Here is a 16,169-nt window from a genome sequence, read left to right on the forward strand (position 1 = left end):
TGTTGTAGTACTAGGGATTTAATTCTGGGGCATTCTACCTCCAAGCTACATTGACAGCTCTATTTATTCTTTATTTTATTTTGAAAAATTTTATTGGTGCATTGTAGTCATACATCTTAATGGGATAAAAGATGGTGGAGACATACATGCATACATCACCCAATTATCCCTTATCCAATTCCCACCCCATTCTGTCTCCCTCCCTCCTTCCCATGCATGACTTAGTGATTGACTTTGATATGTTTGTTAAAGTATATCATATGCTTTAGAGAATTTTCCTCTTCCTCCACTTCCACCCCCTCATTTAGGTCACCTTATTTGCTCATCTATAGAGTCTCCTTCTTCATCTAAAGTTCCTCCGGTTACCCATTTCTCCCTAGCTTTCGCATATCAGTGAATGCATCGATTCTTATTTTTTGTGACTGACTAATCTTATTTAGCATAATGTCCTCAAGTTCCATCCCTTTTCTTGTAAATGATGTAATTGTGGTTTTCTTTGTGGTTGAGTAATTTCATTGTGTACATACCCATAGTTTTGTAATCCATTCATTTGTTGATGGACATCTTGCCTGGTTCCATAGTTTGACTATGGTGAATTGTGCAGCTATGAACATAGATACACATGTATCAGTTTGGTAGTTTGGTTTCCTTTCTTGTGGGTAGATACTCAGAAGTGGCATTGCTGGACCAAATGGTAAGTTCTTTCCCATTCTTCTGAGGATTCTCCATACTGTTTTCCAAAGTGGTTGCACTAATTTGCAATCCCACAAACAATGTTTTAGAGTTCCCACTTCTCCACATGCTTGCCAGAATTTGTTATTGTATGTGTTTTGAATAATTGCCATTCTAGTTTAAATTAGGTGAAATCTCAGGGTAGTTTGATTTGCATCTCTCTGATTGCTAATGATGTTGAACATTTTTTCATGAATATATTGGCCATTTGAATTTTTTCTTTCATGAAGTGTCTATTTAATTCACTTACCCATTTTTTGATTGGGATATTTGTTTTCTTAGTGAGGAGTTTCTAGAGTTCTATATATATTCTAGATATTAGTCCTCTATTGGAGAAGTAGTTGGCAAAAATCTTCTCCCATTCTGCTGGCTCTAGGTTGAAGTTCTTGATAGTTTCTTTTGCTGTACAGAAGCTCTTCATTTTCATGGAATCCCACATATTGATTTGCCTTTTAGTTTCTTGTGCCTGTAGAGTATTGTTGAGAAAGTTTTTATCTGTGTCTATGTGTTGCAATGTTCGACCTATGCCCTGATCTTCAAGGAGCCTCAAGGTCTCTGGTCTAATTTCCAAGTCTTAATCCATCTTGAATTGACTCTTGTGCAAGATGAGAAAGTGGAATTAATTTTCAATTTTCTGCATATGATAAACCAGTTTTGCCAACACCATTTGTTGAACAGGCTATCTTTTTTCTAGTGTATGCTTTTGGCCCTTTGTCAAAAATCAATTGGCTGTAAGTGTGTAGATTGTTTCTGAGTCTTCTATTCTGCTCCATTGGTCTACGTATCTGTTTATCTGTTTTTGTGCCAGTACCATGCTGTTTTTATTACAATGGCTTTGTAGTATAGTTTAAAGTCAGTTATTGTGATTCTTCCTGCATGGCTTTTGTTGCTGAGAACTTTTGGCTATTCTGGATTTTTTGTTGTTCCAAACAAATTTTAGGACTGATTTTTCTATATCTGTGAGGAATATCTTGGTAATTTAATGGATATTGCGTTGAATCTGTAGATCACTTTTGGAAGGTGGCCATTTTGATTATATTTATTCTGCTTATCCATGAATATGGAAGATCTTTCCATTTTCTAAGATCTTCTTTGATTTCTTTTTTCAGTGTTTTATAATTTTCTTTGTAGAGGTCTTTTACCTCCTTGGTTAAGTTTATTCCTAAGTATTTTGGTTGGGGGGGGTGGAACCTGAGTGGAAGTGTTTTCTGTAATTCTCAAGTCCCTGTAAGTCTCCCAGGGACTTGACCCAGTGGGGGAGTGGTAGTGGCAGATATATCACACCATAGTCACAACTCCCCGCAGGAGAACATCCAACCTGGCACCCCCCATGGTCTAAAGCAGCCTCGATTGACTCGGTGGGTCTGAGACTTTGTGATACAACCCAGTAAAGGAGTAGTGGTGATTGAGATACCACAGACTCCAGATCCACAGCACCTTAAATGAAGTCGTAGTGACCCAGGGAAGAACCCAGAGAAGGCACAAACTTCCAAAATCATGGGAAAGAGGAATAAAAATGGAGCAATGAAGGCCCACACCCCACAACATCAGAACCCGATAAAACAGAAATTCAGAGATTTCTAGAAGATCAAATCAGGAAAATAACTGTAGAAATAATAGAAGTGTTTTGAAAAGAATTCAGAGAGAGCCAAAAAGAGATAAAAGATGCAATCAATGAAGTAAAGGCCTCAATTCAAAGTATAAACAACCGATTACACCACATGAAGAATAGAATCTCACTCCTAGAAGATGATCACTCCAAAAATGAATGCACAGTTTCTAATTTAGAAAAAAAATCCGACAGCAAGAATCTGACATTGAAGAAATATGGGCCCATTTTAAGAGAGCTAACCTAAGAATAATTGGAATAGAGGAGGGAAAAGAAGGTGAAACCAAAGGGATCAACAATCTCTTCAAGGAAGTAATAGCAGAAATTTTTCCAAACATAGAGCAAGAGGTCGATACCCAGGTCCAGGAAACTTATAGCACTCCCTTTAGACAGGATCAGAGTAGAGGATCCCCATGCCACATAATTGTCAAAATGACCAATGTGGAAGCCAAGCAGAGAATCTTAAAGGCAACAAAAACAAAAGGCCAAGTGACATTCAGAGGCAAACCAATTAGAATCACTCCAGACTTTCCAAACCAAGTCAAGAATGCCAGAAGGGCTTGGAGTAACATATTCCAAACTGAAAGAAAACAACTCCCAGCCAAAAATTTCCTACCCAGCAAAACTTTCTATCAAATTAGATGGGGAAATAAGAAACTTCCATGACAAACAGCAACTGAAGGAATTTATGTCTTCAAAACCAGCACTAGAGAAAATACTCAAAGAGATTAACTACAAAGAAGAAATAGGTAACACACACCAGAACCAGAGAAACAAGATTTTCCATCCAACAGACAACTAAGATTGGTTATCTGTGGAGATTCATTATTTATGTTAGTCTTTTACCTATCTCTAAATTGTACTGTTTGCTTTTATTGTTGCTAATTTTTAGGATTTCTGTTTGGAATATTAATATACCTTTAGATATAGCATTTGGAAATATTTTATCCCATTCTATTAGTAACTTTTAACTCTGTTTACATTGTCTTTGGATATACAATTTTTTTTTATTTTTTAGGGAGTTTGTTTACCCTTCTGTTGCCTGTGCCACTGAAATCATATCCAAGAAATCACTGCCAATTTCAATGTTTTGAGGTTTAATGACCCAGATTTTCTTCTAAAAGTTTATAGTCTTAAGATTTATATTTAGGTCTTTTACCTATTTTGAGTTAATATTTGTATATGGTGTTAGGTAAGGGTCCAATTTTATTCTTTTTCATGTAATTATTATTTTCAACAATATTTAGTTAAAAGATTATTATTTCTTCCACCAAATGTTCATGGAAACCTTGTCAAAATAACTTGACAATTTATCTCTAGACTTTTATTTAACTCCAATGGTTTATATATCTGCCTTTAGAATAGTACTACACTGTCTCAATTTTTGTAGCTTTATTAGGTTTGAAATCAGAAAATATACATCTTCTAGTTTTGTTCTTTTTCGAGATCATTTTGGGTATCTAGAGTCCATATTCCATATTAGGATAGATTTTTTCTGAAAAATAAATAAATAAATGTATAATAGTTTCACCTAAAAAAAAAAAAAAGAAAAAAATATTCTCTGCTAAGAAAGAAAGCAAAAAGAAATACTTAAATGTTATCTTTAAGTCATCAAAAGCTTGGTATCAGACAAATGAAACTGTTTATGTGAGACTATCATTGTTAATTTTGGATAAATTGCTATAATACTAGATGTCAACCACTAAGCCAAGCATGGGAAGGAGGGAGGGGAGGGAACGGGGTGGGGATTGGGTAGGGGATAACTGGGTGATGTGTGCATGTATGTCTACAAAAGATTTTTTATCCCATTATGATGTATGAATATAGTGCACTAATAAAATATCAATTAATCAATCAAAAAAAAGAATAGAATGAGAGTATGAGTTTGGTAATGTAGTATATACTAGAGATTAGAGATGGTGAAAATGTAGTAGTATTCTAGTAACCAATGTAGCATTTCTAGTATAGTGATATGAAGTAGATTTAATACAAGACAAGGAAGAGCAAAAGAGAGAGAAAAAAAGAAAAGGGATAGAAGAGAGTAGGTATGTACAAGGGAAGAAGCTTGGGAGAGGGTTTGGGAAGAGGGTAAAAAAACAGGCATATACTCTGTCTCACACACACACACACACACACACACACACACACACACACACCACACACACGCACAAACAAAAAACAAAACAACCTCAACAACAAATTAATGCAACTCTACAAATAAATAATTATTCAGCACACAGGGCCTCTGAAGTCTCTCTCTGTGCTTATACTGAGTGCCACCAGCACCTTTCCTGTTGTGATTCTTGTTCTCTGATTCTTTCTCAGTCTATGCAGATGGTTGGTATCAATGGAGCTGGATCTAGTGTTAAGCACAGGTCACCTTCCATGTTTTCCACAGATTTAGAGTCTCCGTCTCTCCCTGCCTCTGTTGGCTGTGTATACCTCTGAGACCAAAGTCAATGTTAGAGTCTCTCTTCTCCACAGCTAAGGCTGAGCTGGTCTGACTTCTCCCCAATCACCACGATTAGGTGGTCTGTGGTGATTCTGGAGATCCTACTGGTTGGGTCTAGTGTTAAGCATAGGTCTCCCCCCATACTTTCCACTGATCAGAATCTGAGCCTGCCTGAGCCTCTGCTACATCCAACAGCAGATGCCCACTCCCACTTTCTCCAGGTTGAACCACAAAATCTCAGACCCAGGGAGTTTATCGCAGCTGTGAGGGTGTCCCTGGGGGCATCAGGCTGGGCATTTTCCTGTGGGAACATGATTTCCCTTATGGTGTTATTGAGCACCGCTCTGGATCTCTGGAGGGTATGGTAATCTCAGTCACCCCTACTCCTTCACTGTCTTGAACTGCAAAGTCTCAGACCCAGGGAGTTTATTGCAGCTGCACTAGTTCCTGGGGGTGCTGCGCTGGGAGTTTTCCTGTAGGGACCACAACTTCAATTACAATTTTGGTGTGTGCTGGTCTGGATCCCTGAAGGGCATGGTGAGCTTGGCCACCACTGCTGGAAGTTGTAGCCAGTGTTTGCACAGGAAAAACTGATGGCTAAAACCCCGTCAATCTGCAGCTGCTCACTTCAGGCCCTTGTTTTCCTTTTCATCTCTGGAGTCCAGTGCTGCAAGGCAAGCGGGTTTCTTTTCTGCTCTCTGGTCAGTCTTCTAATCTTCTTTTTCCCTGTCCCTTGTATTTATTGGTTTTCTGAAATTTTTAGTGTGTTTTTCTGAAATTTTTAGTGTGTTTTTTGGCATGGCAGTGGAGTGTTGTATGGTAGGCTCCTCAATGATAGAAGCGTCTATAGGAAGTTTTCTGGATCTCAGATTTCAGATCTGCTCCTCAAACAGTAGAGCAGAATCCAATACTAGGTATGAGATTAAATTAACTGTGCTATGTTTCACTTCTATTTGTTAAATCTATTATCTATTGTTTAAAATTTTTTCCTTATTCTCAATGGTCAATAAGAGTATTTAGGAAAAATGGTCAATGGACAAAATAACTTCATGAATTCAAACCTGTCATGTGCTGGACAATGTACTGTGTTGATTATAGAGTGATTTTAATTCATTTTCTAAGCCTTTCTGATGTGATTATTATCCCATCCTTCACAAAGGAATGGAGGTCAGAATGCAAGCAATTGTCTGAGGCTCTGTGGAGAGTTGACAGCAGTGGGAATTTGAAGCTCCCTCACCCTGCATCTTCAGCTTAGAGTGAACACAGTGCCAGTGTGCCCCACCGGGGGTTCTTGGTCATCTCTGCACCTGCGACAGCACAGATGACTGCTAGCCTGCTGTCTTCTCTCCGACTCAGCGAGACACAGGAACCATGTCCATCTGCCTCACATTTGCATCTGCAATGTCTGACACACAGTAGGAGTCTAATAAATATTTGTTGAAATGAATAAGAGTCCAAGAGACTATGTTCTAAACACTATACCACAAGAACTCTGTGAGAGTCAGTCTGTGATGATGGAACAGGTCCAGAGGTATGATGATTTCACAGCTACTGGGATGTACATAATGTCACTGAGCTGTGGCATTAAAAAATGGTTAAATTGGCCAGGCGTGATGGCACACGCTTATAATCCCAGCATTCAGGAGGCAGAGACCAGAGGATTGTGGTTTACAGACAGCCTCAGCTTCTTAGGGAGGCCCTCTGCAACTCAGTGAGACCCTGTCTCAAAAAATAAAAAAGAATAAAAAAGGACCAGGGGTGTAGCTCGGAGATAGAATGCCCGTGGGTTCCATCCCCCATACTGAAAAAAAAAAAAAAAGCTTAAATTGGTTTAAAAAAAGACTTTGGATATCCTCATTTGTGATCTTTAATAAATCCTTGGGAGTTTAGAGGGCAGCCAGAAAAATCAGGCCATAAGCTCCTAACCAGCCTTCTTCTCCTGAGCTCACTCCCTCACTGCAACCTAACAAGGATTTGGGTATGGAATGGAGGGAAAAAGGCAAAGAATGCCACTGTTGCCAGTGCCTGAGTTCCAGACAACAGATTCCATAAGGCATGCAACATGGAGGTAGTGTGGAGAGAGGAAGAAGGTTTGGTACTCTGGAAACATTCAATAAATGCCAGCTGTGAATAGAGTCAGTGGTAGTCATGAAGGAGCATGTCCTTGATGCCCCATTTCTTCCAGAAGAGACAGGAACAGGAGCTAGGAATGCTCTGTCCACACAGGGCCCGTTCTGACTTCCACAGGAGAAGGCGGGGACAACTGTGTGTGAAGGACGCTGGCAGAATGAATGAATCGTCTTTGTGACCAGGCTCAAAAAAGACATCAGTCTGAGAAATGACTTTATAATTTTGTTTTATTGCTTGCTATGACAACATGATTTCAAGTAAAGGTTACAGAACAATTCTTTAGCTTCATTCTTCTCAGGAAATGAAATTCACCACAGGACAGATAGGAAGCCCTTAAGCTGGTGTTTCCTGAAAAGAAAAAAATAGTATGTTATGCATCAAAAGAATATGAATGTTATAACTTGAGTAATAAAAAGTTATATATCTATCTTGGCTTGATGGTGCACACCTGTAATCCCAGTACTTTAGAAGTTGAGACAAAAGGGTCGCAGGTTCAAAGCCAGCCTCAGCAACTTAACGAGGTTCTCAGAACCTAGTGAGATCCTGTTTCCAAATTTTATATATATATATAATAGGACTGGGGGTATAGTTCAGAAATTTATATATATATATATATATATATATATATATATATATATATATATAATTTTTTTTTTGCAGTGCTGGGGGTGGAACCCAGGGGCATTTTACCTCCAAGCAACACCCCCAGCCCTAATTTTTTTATTCTTTATTTTGAAACAGGGTCTCACTGTGTTGCAAAAAGCCTCGCTAAGTAGCTGAGGCTGTCCGCAAACTACAATCCTCCTGTGTCAGCCTCCCTAATGCTGGGAATACAAGTGTGAACCACCACACCTGGCTAAAGTCATATATTTAATAAAATAGTCAGCCGGGCGTGGTGGCACACGCTTGTAATCCCCGTGCTTGGGAGGCGGAGACAGGAGGATCGCGCAGGTTCGAAGCCAGCCGTGCTGGCGTAAGAGACCCTGTTTCAAAAATATAAAATAGGTCTGGGAGTGTAGCCCGGAGGAAGAAGGGCTTCCAGGAACCCCAGTACCACCAAAAAATAAATAAATAAATAAATAAATAAATAAATAAATAAATAAATAAATAAATAAATAAAATAGTCAATGGTAGTTATATATTGCCTCTCATAGTTGCAAACCACCCTCTTTTGGGGAGGGACCAGCTTTCTCTTTTCTGATGCTGAAAATCATTGCTATATCTATGCAACATTTTGTTCTAAAAGTTTGTCATGAGTCTTACACAAAGTACAAGAGAAAAGGTATTGTATATGTATGTGTATATACATACATATATGTGTATATATGTGTATATATACATAGAGTTTTTTAAATCACAAACATATTTTTGGGAGGGGGTCTGGGGGAAGAATGAATGTTTTCTGTCTTCTTATACAATGTAGAAGTGATTTAAATTTCCACTCCAAAATTGAGGGAAATAGAGTTTTTTAAATCACAAACATATAATTTTTTTTGCGTGTCTGGGGGTGGAACCCAGGGGCATTTTACCTCCAAGTGACACCCCCTCCCCTGTTTTTTATTGTTTATTTTGAAACAGGGTCTCACTGTGTTGCAAAGGGCCTCACTAAGTAGCTGAGGCTGTCCGCAAACCGCGATCCTCAGGTCTCAGCCTCCTAAATGCTGGGATTACAAGTGTGCGCCACCACACCCAGCTGAAATCACAAACATATTTATTTTTGTTTATGTAAATGCTGCAGCAAAACTCTTAGTTTGCATGTCAATTGCACCTCAATTCAGTAAACTACAGTGAGAACCTCAAAAAAGGACTCTTAGAAAAAGATGACTGAAACCTGTATATTAGGACTTGAGAGCTTGGGAGCACAGAGACTGGAAATAGACACTGAAGCACGGGGTGGGGGCAGGGAGTAGATCAGCTACAAGTACCATTAACGTTTGATAGAGACAGAGGGGATTACCTGCGGTGCTTTTTACTTAATGTTCTCAAGCGGGCTGGCCTTAGTTGCCAAGTTTGGGACCTTGAGAGGTGAAAATAAAAGAAAAGCATAAGAAGAAAAGTTTACAATAGTAGTATTTAAATTAGAGGAGCACATGCCAGGCATGGTGGCCTGCTTTGTAATCCCCACGCTTGGGAGGCTGAGACAGGAGGATCGCACGGGTTCGAAGCCAGCCTCAGCTACTTAGTGAGGCTCTCAGCAACTTAGTGAGACCCTGTTTCTAAATAAAATATAAAAAAGGTCTGGGAGTATAGACCGGAGGTAGAAAGCCTCTGGGCTCCACCCCCAGTACCACAAAATATATATAAATAAATAAATAAATAAATAAATAAATAAATAAATTAGAGGAGCACATGAACCCTCAGTTTTGGAGTGGAAATTTAAATCACTTCTACATTGTATAGGAAGACAGAGAACATTCATTCTTCAAGGAAGCTTGAGGATAAGGCCTTTTATGAACTGATAACAGATTGATTTCTTTCTTCCCATGGTCCTAACGCACACACTCACCTAGGTAAATGTTAGATTTTGATTAATATCCTCTCATTTAAATTAAGCCTATCTTTAAAAAGCTAATCATTTGTGCTAAAAAAAATTTTAGCAGACTAAGCACTCACTGATGGAAGGAGAGGGCTCTCAGTCAGAATAACATGTTGTAGCTGTGAGTGGGTGTGAACTGGGAGTTTTGAAGTGGGAGGGTTGCTGCTGGGAAAGAGAATGAGAAAGGAAGTTGGGGAATGATGGGCAGGCCCCTCCACAGAGCCATCCATGGGGCTGATGTTCACAGGTCACAGGCTCACACCACAGGTACAGAGGCTGGGACTCGCGGTCACTACAGTGAGAGGAAGCAGGGGACATTCCCCCTCCCCACTGCCTTACCTTCATTGCCCCTTGCACTCTGCCAAGGGAGGTTGGAAAGGCCCAGGAAGGTGGGACAGCAGCCTCCAAAAGGCTTTGCCTTAGAATATCCTCCCGTTCTCCTCCCTTCAGAGCAGATACTGATTTCCTTTGCAAGTCACTTTGACTGTGTGTGTGTGTGTGTGTGTGTGTGTGTGTGTGTGTTACTAAGAATTGAACCCAGAGGCTTTCTACATTTGGGCTACACTCCTAGACCTATTTTATATTTTATTTGGAAACAGGGTCTCACTAAGTTGCTGAGAGCCTCACTGAGTAGCTGAGACTGGCTTCGAACCTGCGCAATCCTCCTGTCTCAGCCTCCCAAGTACTGGGATTACAAGCGTGCACCACCAATCTGGCTTCACTTTGACTTTTTAAGATCATTCAAAAGACTTTTTACATCATTCAAAACAAAAGAGCAAGGACCAAGAGTATAACTCAAGGATCGTTACAAACTGAAATTCAGTTTAAATAATATGACAAAAGCTGTGAGATTAGGACCTAGGATTTCCCAACAGCATTTCTTACACCTTGTGGTCATAGAGAAGACAGTACACTGCCCAGAGCCTTTGTTGGAGAGGTGCCTCCATATCAGTGAACAGCATCTGCACTCTCAAACGCAGGACTCCTAGGCACTGCAGAGGAGGTAGGGTTCTAGGGGAGTTCTGTTTGAGTTTATTTGGGTAGAGACAGCAGTTGATTTCAGTGGGAAAGAGCTACACTTACCACCTCGCTGAAACAGATATCCGGCTCTTGGGCTTCACAGCACTTCTCCAGTGCAGTGGTAAAATTTTCAAACAGAGACTGTAGCTGCTCAAATGTGAGTTCCGGCTTCAACTTCACTAAGTCAACAAGAAACCTGTGGCTCAAAGGTGTCACAGAGAATTGATTAGCAGTTTCTTTTGATGTTCCTCTTCTCCAAACTGCTTGTTAGACAACTATATTTCGAGGTCTCCACTTGGGTGAATATGAAAAGTTAAAAGATGTGTGTGTGTGTGTGTGTGTGTGTGTGTGTGTGTGTGTGTGTGTGCGCACATGCTGAGCATTGAGTCCAAAGGTGTTCTATCTCTAAGTTATACCCCCTGGCCCTATTTATTAATTTATTGATTGATTGATTGATTGATTTTTGGCAGTACTGCAAATTGAATTCAGGGCCATTCTACCTTTGAACCATATCCCAGCCCTGTTTTATATTTTATCTTAAAATAGTCTCACTAAGTTTCTGAGCGCCTTGCTAAATTGCTGAGGCTGGCTTTGAACCTGCGATCCTCCTGTGTCAGCTTCTCAAGTACTGGGATTATAGGCATGTACCACCATAACCATCTTACATTTCTTTTTATGAAACAGGGTCAGAGAGGTTGTTATACCTGCCATTTTACATACCAGTGTCTCGAGTCAGTAAGGTCAAACTTGTCGTTCCTCCTGTCTCAGCCTCCCCAATACTGGGATTACAGGTGTGCACCACCTTGCTTGGCTAAAATATTCCATTTTTGTAAGAGTCTTTTGAAATTTTCCTGTTAAACTTATAAAAATGGACTCTTTGTAGAATTATATAACTACAGACAAAATGGTATCAAAATATGAATGTGTATTATGCCTTTATTGTGCCTATACCAGGAAATAAATGACTACATTTGATCTTTCTCTAAATTCCTGTCCAGAACAACTCCATTCCCCCTTTGTCAGTAGCAATGCTGTTTGCACTACATTTAATATTGACAGGATCTAAAGCCAGGCGTGGTGGCGTACGCTTGTAATCCCAGCATTTAGGAGGCTGAGACCACAGGATCGCGGTTCGCGGACAGCCTCAGCTACTTGGTGAGGCCCTTTACAACTCAGTGAGACCTGTTTTCAAAATAAGGCAGGGGGTGTAACTCAGAGGTCGAATGCCCCTGGGTTGTATCCCCAGACCCGAAATAATATATATATATGGTCTAAATATACTTAAATTTTTTTTCTTGACATTTAAATTATTTCTTGAAAAAATGCAAGTAAAATCACTGTCCTTTTGAGCCTCCTTTTTCCCCCAACATTAAAGGAGATCCTCAAATAAATAGCTATGTCATTTTTTAAGAAAATGTAATTTGGGCTGGGCCTAGTGGCACAAGATTGTAATCCAGTATTTAGGAGACTGAGACTGGAGGATCGCATTTTCAAGGCCAGCCTCAGTACTTAGTGAGGCCCTCTCTGCAACTTAGTGAGACTGTTTCAAAATAAAGCAAGCTGAGCACGGTGGCACAGGATTTTAATCCCAGCATTTGGGAGTCTGAGACAGGAGGATCGCGGTTCGTGGCCAGTCTCAGCTACTTAGTGAGGCCCTCTGCAACTCATTGAGACCCTGTTTCAAAATAAAGAATAAAAAATAGGGCTGGGGCTGTAGCTCAGCGGTAGAATGCCCCTGGGTTCCATCCCCAGTACAAAAAAAAAAAAAAAAAAAAAGGAAAAAAATGAAAGAAAGAAAAGAAAATCTAATTCGAGGGGAAGCAGAGAGCTCAATGCTAAGTGCAGTCAGCAAGACTCACAAAATCAAGGGTTGCACGTTTTTCTCGTGTGTGGAAGCTGGAGAGAACAGAGGAAAGGACAGGGACGCCGTGATTATACAGAATGAGACCAGTAGAACAGTGGAAAGCGATTGCGATCGGGGAAGGGAGGGAGGGAGGGAGGGGAAATGGACTCGAGGAAGAAACAGACCAAATAATGATATTATGCTCCCATAAGAAGAAATCACTAACAACCCTGCTAGCATGTTGAGGAGGGAGGAGGGGCAGCTAGATATGATTAGGAGGAAAACACCAAGAGATGGTCTGGGCATATATGATGAATCACTTTGAATCTCACTACAATGTATATTCATATCATACCAATAAAATCCTAAATAAAATTTTTTAAAATTTGAAGACAATTAAATTCATTATGATCTTACCGGTTTCTTTCTTTGTTGCCCTAACCCACCTTTCCAAACCGCAGTCTGCTGGAGGCTCCAAGACTCTAAGAAAGGAGATGAGGCGCCTACCTCAGCTTTAGAAACAATGGTGTTTAGAAAGAACAATGTTAAATCCACACTGGAGTCTTCCGAGCAGGAGAGAGTTGACGGTTTGGTGGGAAGAACAGAATCACATACCCCATGTGATAAACCTTCCCACGGATACATGGTGTGCCTTCAGGCAGAAGAGAGCCAGGAGTGGAAGAGAACATCCGTACCTGTCTTTCTTCCTCTGAAGCTCCTCACTCTGAGCCTGACACCAGTCTGCAGGAGAGGCAAGCAAACTCTGAGAGGTTGTGGGCGGCACGTACATCTCATCGGCTTTCAGGCTGTCAAAGCAGAGCCTTCTGAAGGCGAAGTTTGCTTTACAACAGTGATCCACGGCTGGGTTGATGGCTCGGTTTTCATTTATTCCACACAGTTCTCCAAGAACTAAATCTGCCTGTACCAGTGAGAATTAGAACTCTGATATGCTTTTGAAACATAAATGGAGGAGTTTGAAAATATGATTAGATGAATAGTTATACTGTTCTAAGATCATTGTTAATTGTTAACCATACTCAGGAAATTGGATGCACTCATAACACAGTACTATTTATGAGGAAAAGTGAAGGCTGGGGTCCTAAATGGCGGTATGATGAAAATGTGACTATTGTAATATGAATGCCCACAGATTGATTTCTCCTACATATACACACACTTTTAGTTGTGAGCAGAGGACTACAAACAGCCAACAGAGAGTGGAGCTAACACTGTGGCGCTTAGATAAATTCCCTTCCTTGAGGACAGGCGTGGTGGCGCACACTTGTAATCCCAGCATTTGGGAGGCTGTGATAGGAGGATCGCGGTTCGTGGACAGCCTCAGCTACTTAGTGAGGTCCTCTGCAACTCAGTGAGACCCTGTTTCAAAAATAAAAAATAGGGCAGAGGGTGTAGCTCAGAAGTCAAATGCCCCTGGGTTCCATCCCCAGACCTGAAAATAAATAAATAATTAATTTTTAAAATATCCCTTCCTTGGTACTTTCTACCCCAAGCCTAAAGAGATTGGGCTGAAAGTAATAATTTCCTTCTGAACTCTTGGAGCAAGAGAGATAATTTGTAGCAGTACTTAAAATTAGAAGACTTCAGCCAAGTGCGGGGATACACACCTATAATCCCAGGACTTGGGAGGTTGAGATGGGAGGATTGCAGGTTTGAGACAGTCTCAGCGACTAAGCGAGCCTCTCATCAACCTAGCAATGCCCTAATTTTTTTAAAAGAGGGAGGCTGTTTTTAAAAAAGTTTTTTAAAAATGGGAGGCAGAGACAAGAGGATCGCACATGTTCGAAGCCAGCCTCAGCTACATAATGAGGCTCTCAGCAACTTAGTGAGACCCTGTTTCCAAGAAAAATATAAAATAGGTCTGGGAGTATAGCCCGGAGGTAGAAAAGCCCCTGGTTTCCACCCCCAGTACCACACACACACACAAAAAAAATCAAATTAAAAAAAAAAAAAAACGGCATGGTGGCTCACGCTTGTAATCCCAGCATTCACGAGGCTGAGACAGAAGGACTGCAATTTGCGGACAGCCTCAGTTACTACTTAGTGAGGCCCTCTGCAGCTCAGTGAAATCCTGTTTCAAAATAAAGAATAAAAAATAGGGCTGGAGGTGTACCTCAGAAGTAGAATGCCCCTGGGTTCCATCCCCAGTACCTAAAAAAATTAAAGAGCTAGGAGTATGTTTGGGAGGTAGAATGTGTCTGGGTTCAATCCTCAATTCCACAAAAAAAAAAAATTAAAAGTTTTCCCATGTTATCCAGAAACAATATTGGGATTCCTAAATCATTTTCTCTAACAGTTCTCACTTCTCATATAAATAAGGAAGATGATCTACAGAATCCTAGATAAATATTTAAGACATTCTCTTTTGCTTCTTAGGGTCTTCACACAGGGATCAAAAAGAAAAACTTGACATATTCTTCACTTGATAATGCTGGAAACAAAGAAAAGAGCTAGACAACCACTTTAAATCAATAAGGGAAAAATACTCTTTTTATCTTTTTAAGGCTAGTCAGGTACACAGCATATACTTTTTTTTTTTTTTTTTTTTTTTTGCAGTACTGGGGTTCCTGGAAGCCCTTCTACCTCTGGGCTACACTCCCAGACCTATTTTATTTTAGTTTTGGTAAAAGGGTCTCTTAAACCAGCGCGGCTGGCTTCGAACCTGCGCGATCCTCCTGTCTCTACCTCCCAAGCACGGGGATTACAAGCGTGCACCACCACGCCCGGCATACACAGCATATACTTTAAAAAATCAAAAAATGCCGGGTGTGGTGGCGCACACTTGTAATCCCAGTACTTGGGAGGCTGAGACAGGAGAATCGCACAGGTTCGAAGCCAGCCTCAGCTACTTAGTGAGACCCTGTTTCTAAACAAAGTATAAAATAGGTCTGGGAGTGTAGCCCAGAGGTAGAAAAGCCCCTGGGTTCCACCGTCAGTACCACAAAAAAAAATCATCATCATCATCATAATCAAAAACAAGGGGACTCTCCTAAATTAAAAAAAAAATTAAGGATACAAAAGCAGCTACATGTCTGCATGTGTGTCAATTCTTTAGGAAAATATTAGATACGATAATGGAACTAATGTCCTTTTCTGTAAAAAAAAATAATAATAAAAAGTCCTAAACCTTAGCAAGGCCATGTTAAAATACTTCTTCAGGATGAAAAGTTATGCCATACGCAAATTATCATTAAATAATTTGGAGAATGAAAGAAAAAGGGAGTATAAATATGGCAAACTGGTGAATTTGAACAAACTATTTGAATGTTTATGTACTACTTTTTCTAACATTTCTGCAAATTTTAAAACTTACAAATAAAAGGGTCAAAGAATAGTACCATACACATTTGCTTTGTGAAGTATTTGTAGCCTTACCATTTAGAGAAATTGCTATTAGTTATAAAATAACTGACATATGATATATGTCAAAGGTGATAATAAATATAACATTTAAAAAAAAAAGAGCAGTAGATTACACGGGCCATGCTCACCAAATCATCAACACAGGCAAACTCTTCACTTAGCATGTAGCAGGTAGTCAAAGCTGTCACCATCTCCTTGCTAAGAGACACGAGCTCTGCAGTGGAGAGCTGAGGGGCTATCTTTGTGAGTTTGATAAGGTAGCTGAAAGAACATATATCTGGTTATGAAGGAAAACAGATACCCCCTTCCCCTTGAATACCTACTGAAACTCAAACCCTTCAATGTTAAACAATTAACATAAATGCGATGTAATCTCTTGCTCTCAGTAAGTGGTGGGAAAATGCCCCCCCCCCATTTGCCTATACCCTGCCTCCTCTGTCTCTATATTTCTGCTTTCTTTCTCACT

General features: G+C 40.1%; 1 protein-coding gene across 1 annotated transcript in view; it reads right to left on the reverse strand.

Moving 5' to 3' along the window:
• Positions 1-7,256: 7,256 nt before the first annotated feature.
• The window catches only part of AFM (afamin), a gene marked incomplete at both ends in the record, with an annotated part of 38,768 nt that continues 29,855 nt past the window's right edge, over positions 7,257-16,169 (reverse strand). The window contains 4 exon segments of the mRNA XM_080697221.1: positions 7,257-7,271; positions 10,543-10,675; positions 13,018-13,241; positions 15,832-15,964. Of these exon segments, the coding sequence (XP_080553347.1) occupies positions 7,257-7,271; positions 10,543-10,675; positions 13,018-13,241; positions 15,832-15,964 (505 nt within the window).

Source organism: Muscardinus avellanarius (assembly GCF_963383645.1).
Source record: "Muscardinus avellanarius genome assembly, chromosome: 6".
NCBI lineage: Eukaryota > Metazoa > Chordata > Mammalia > Rodentia > Gliridae > Muscardinus > Muscardinus avellanarius.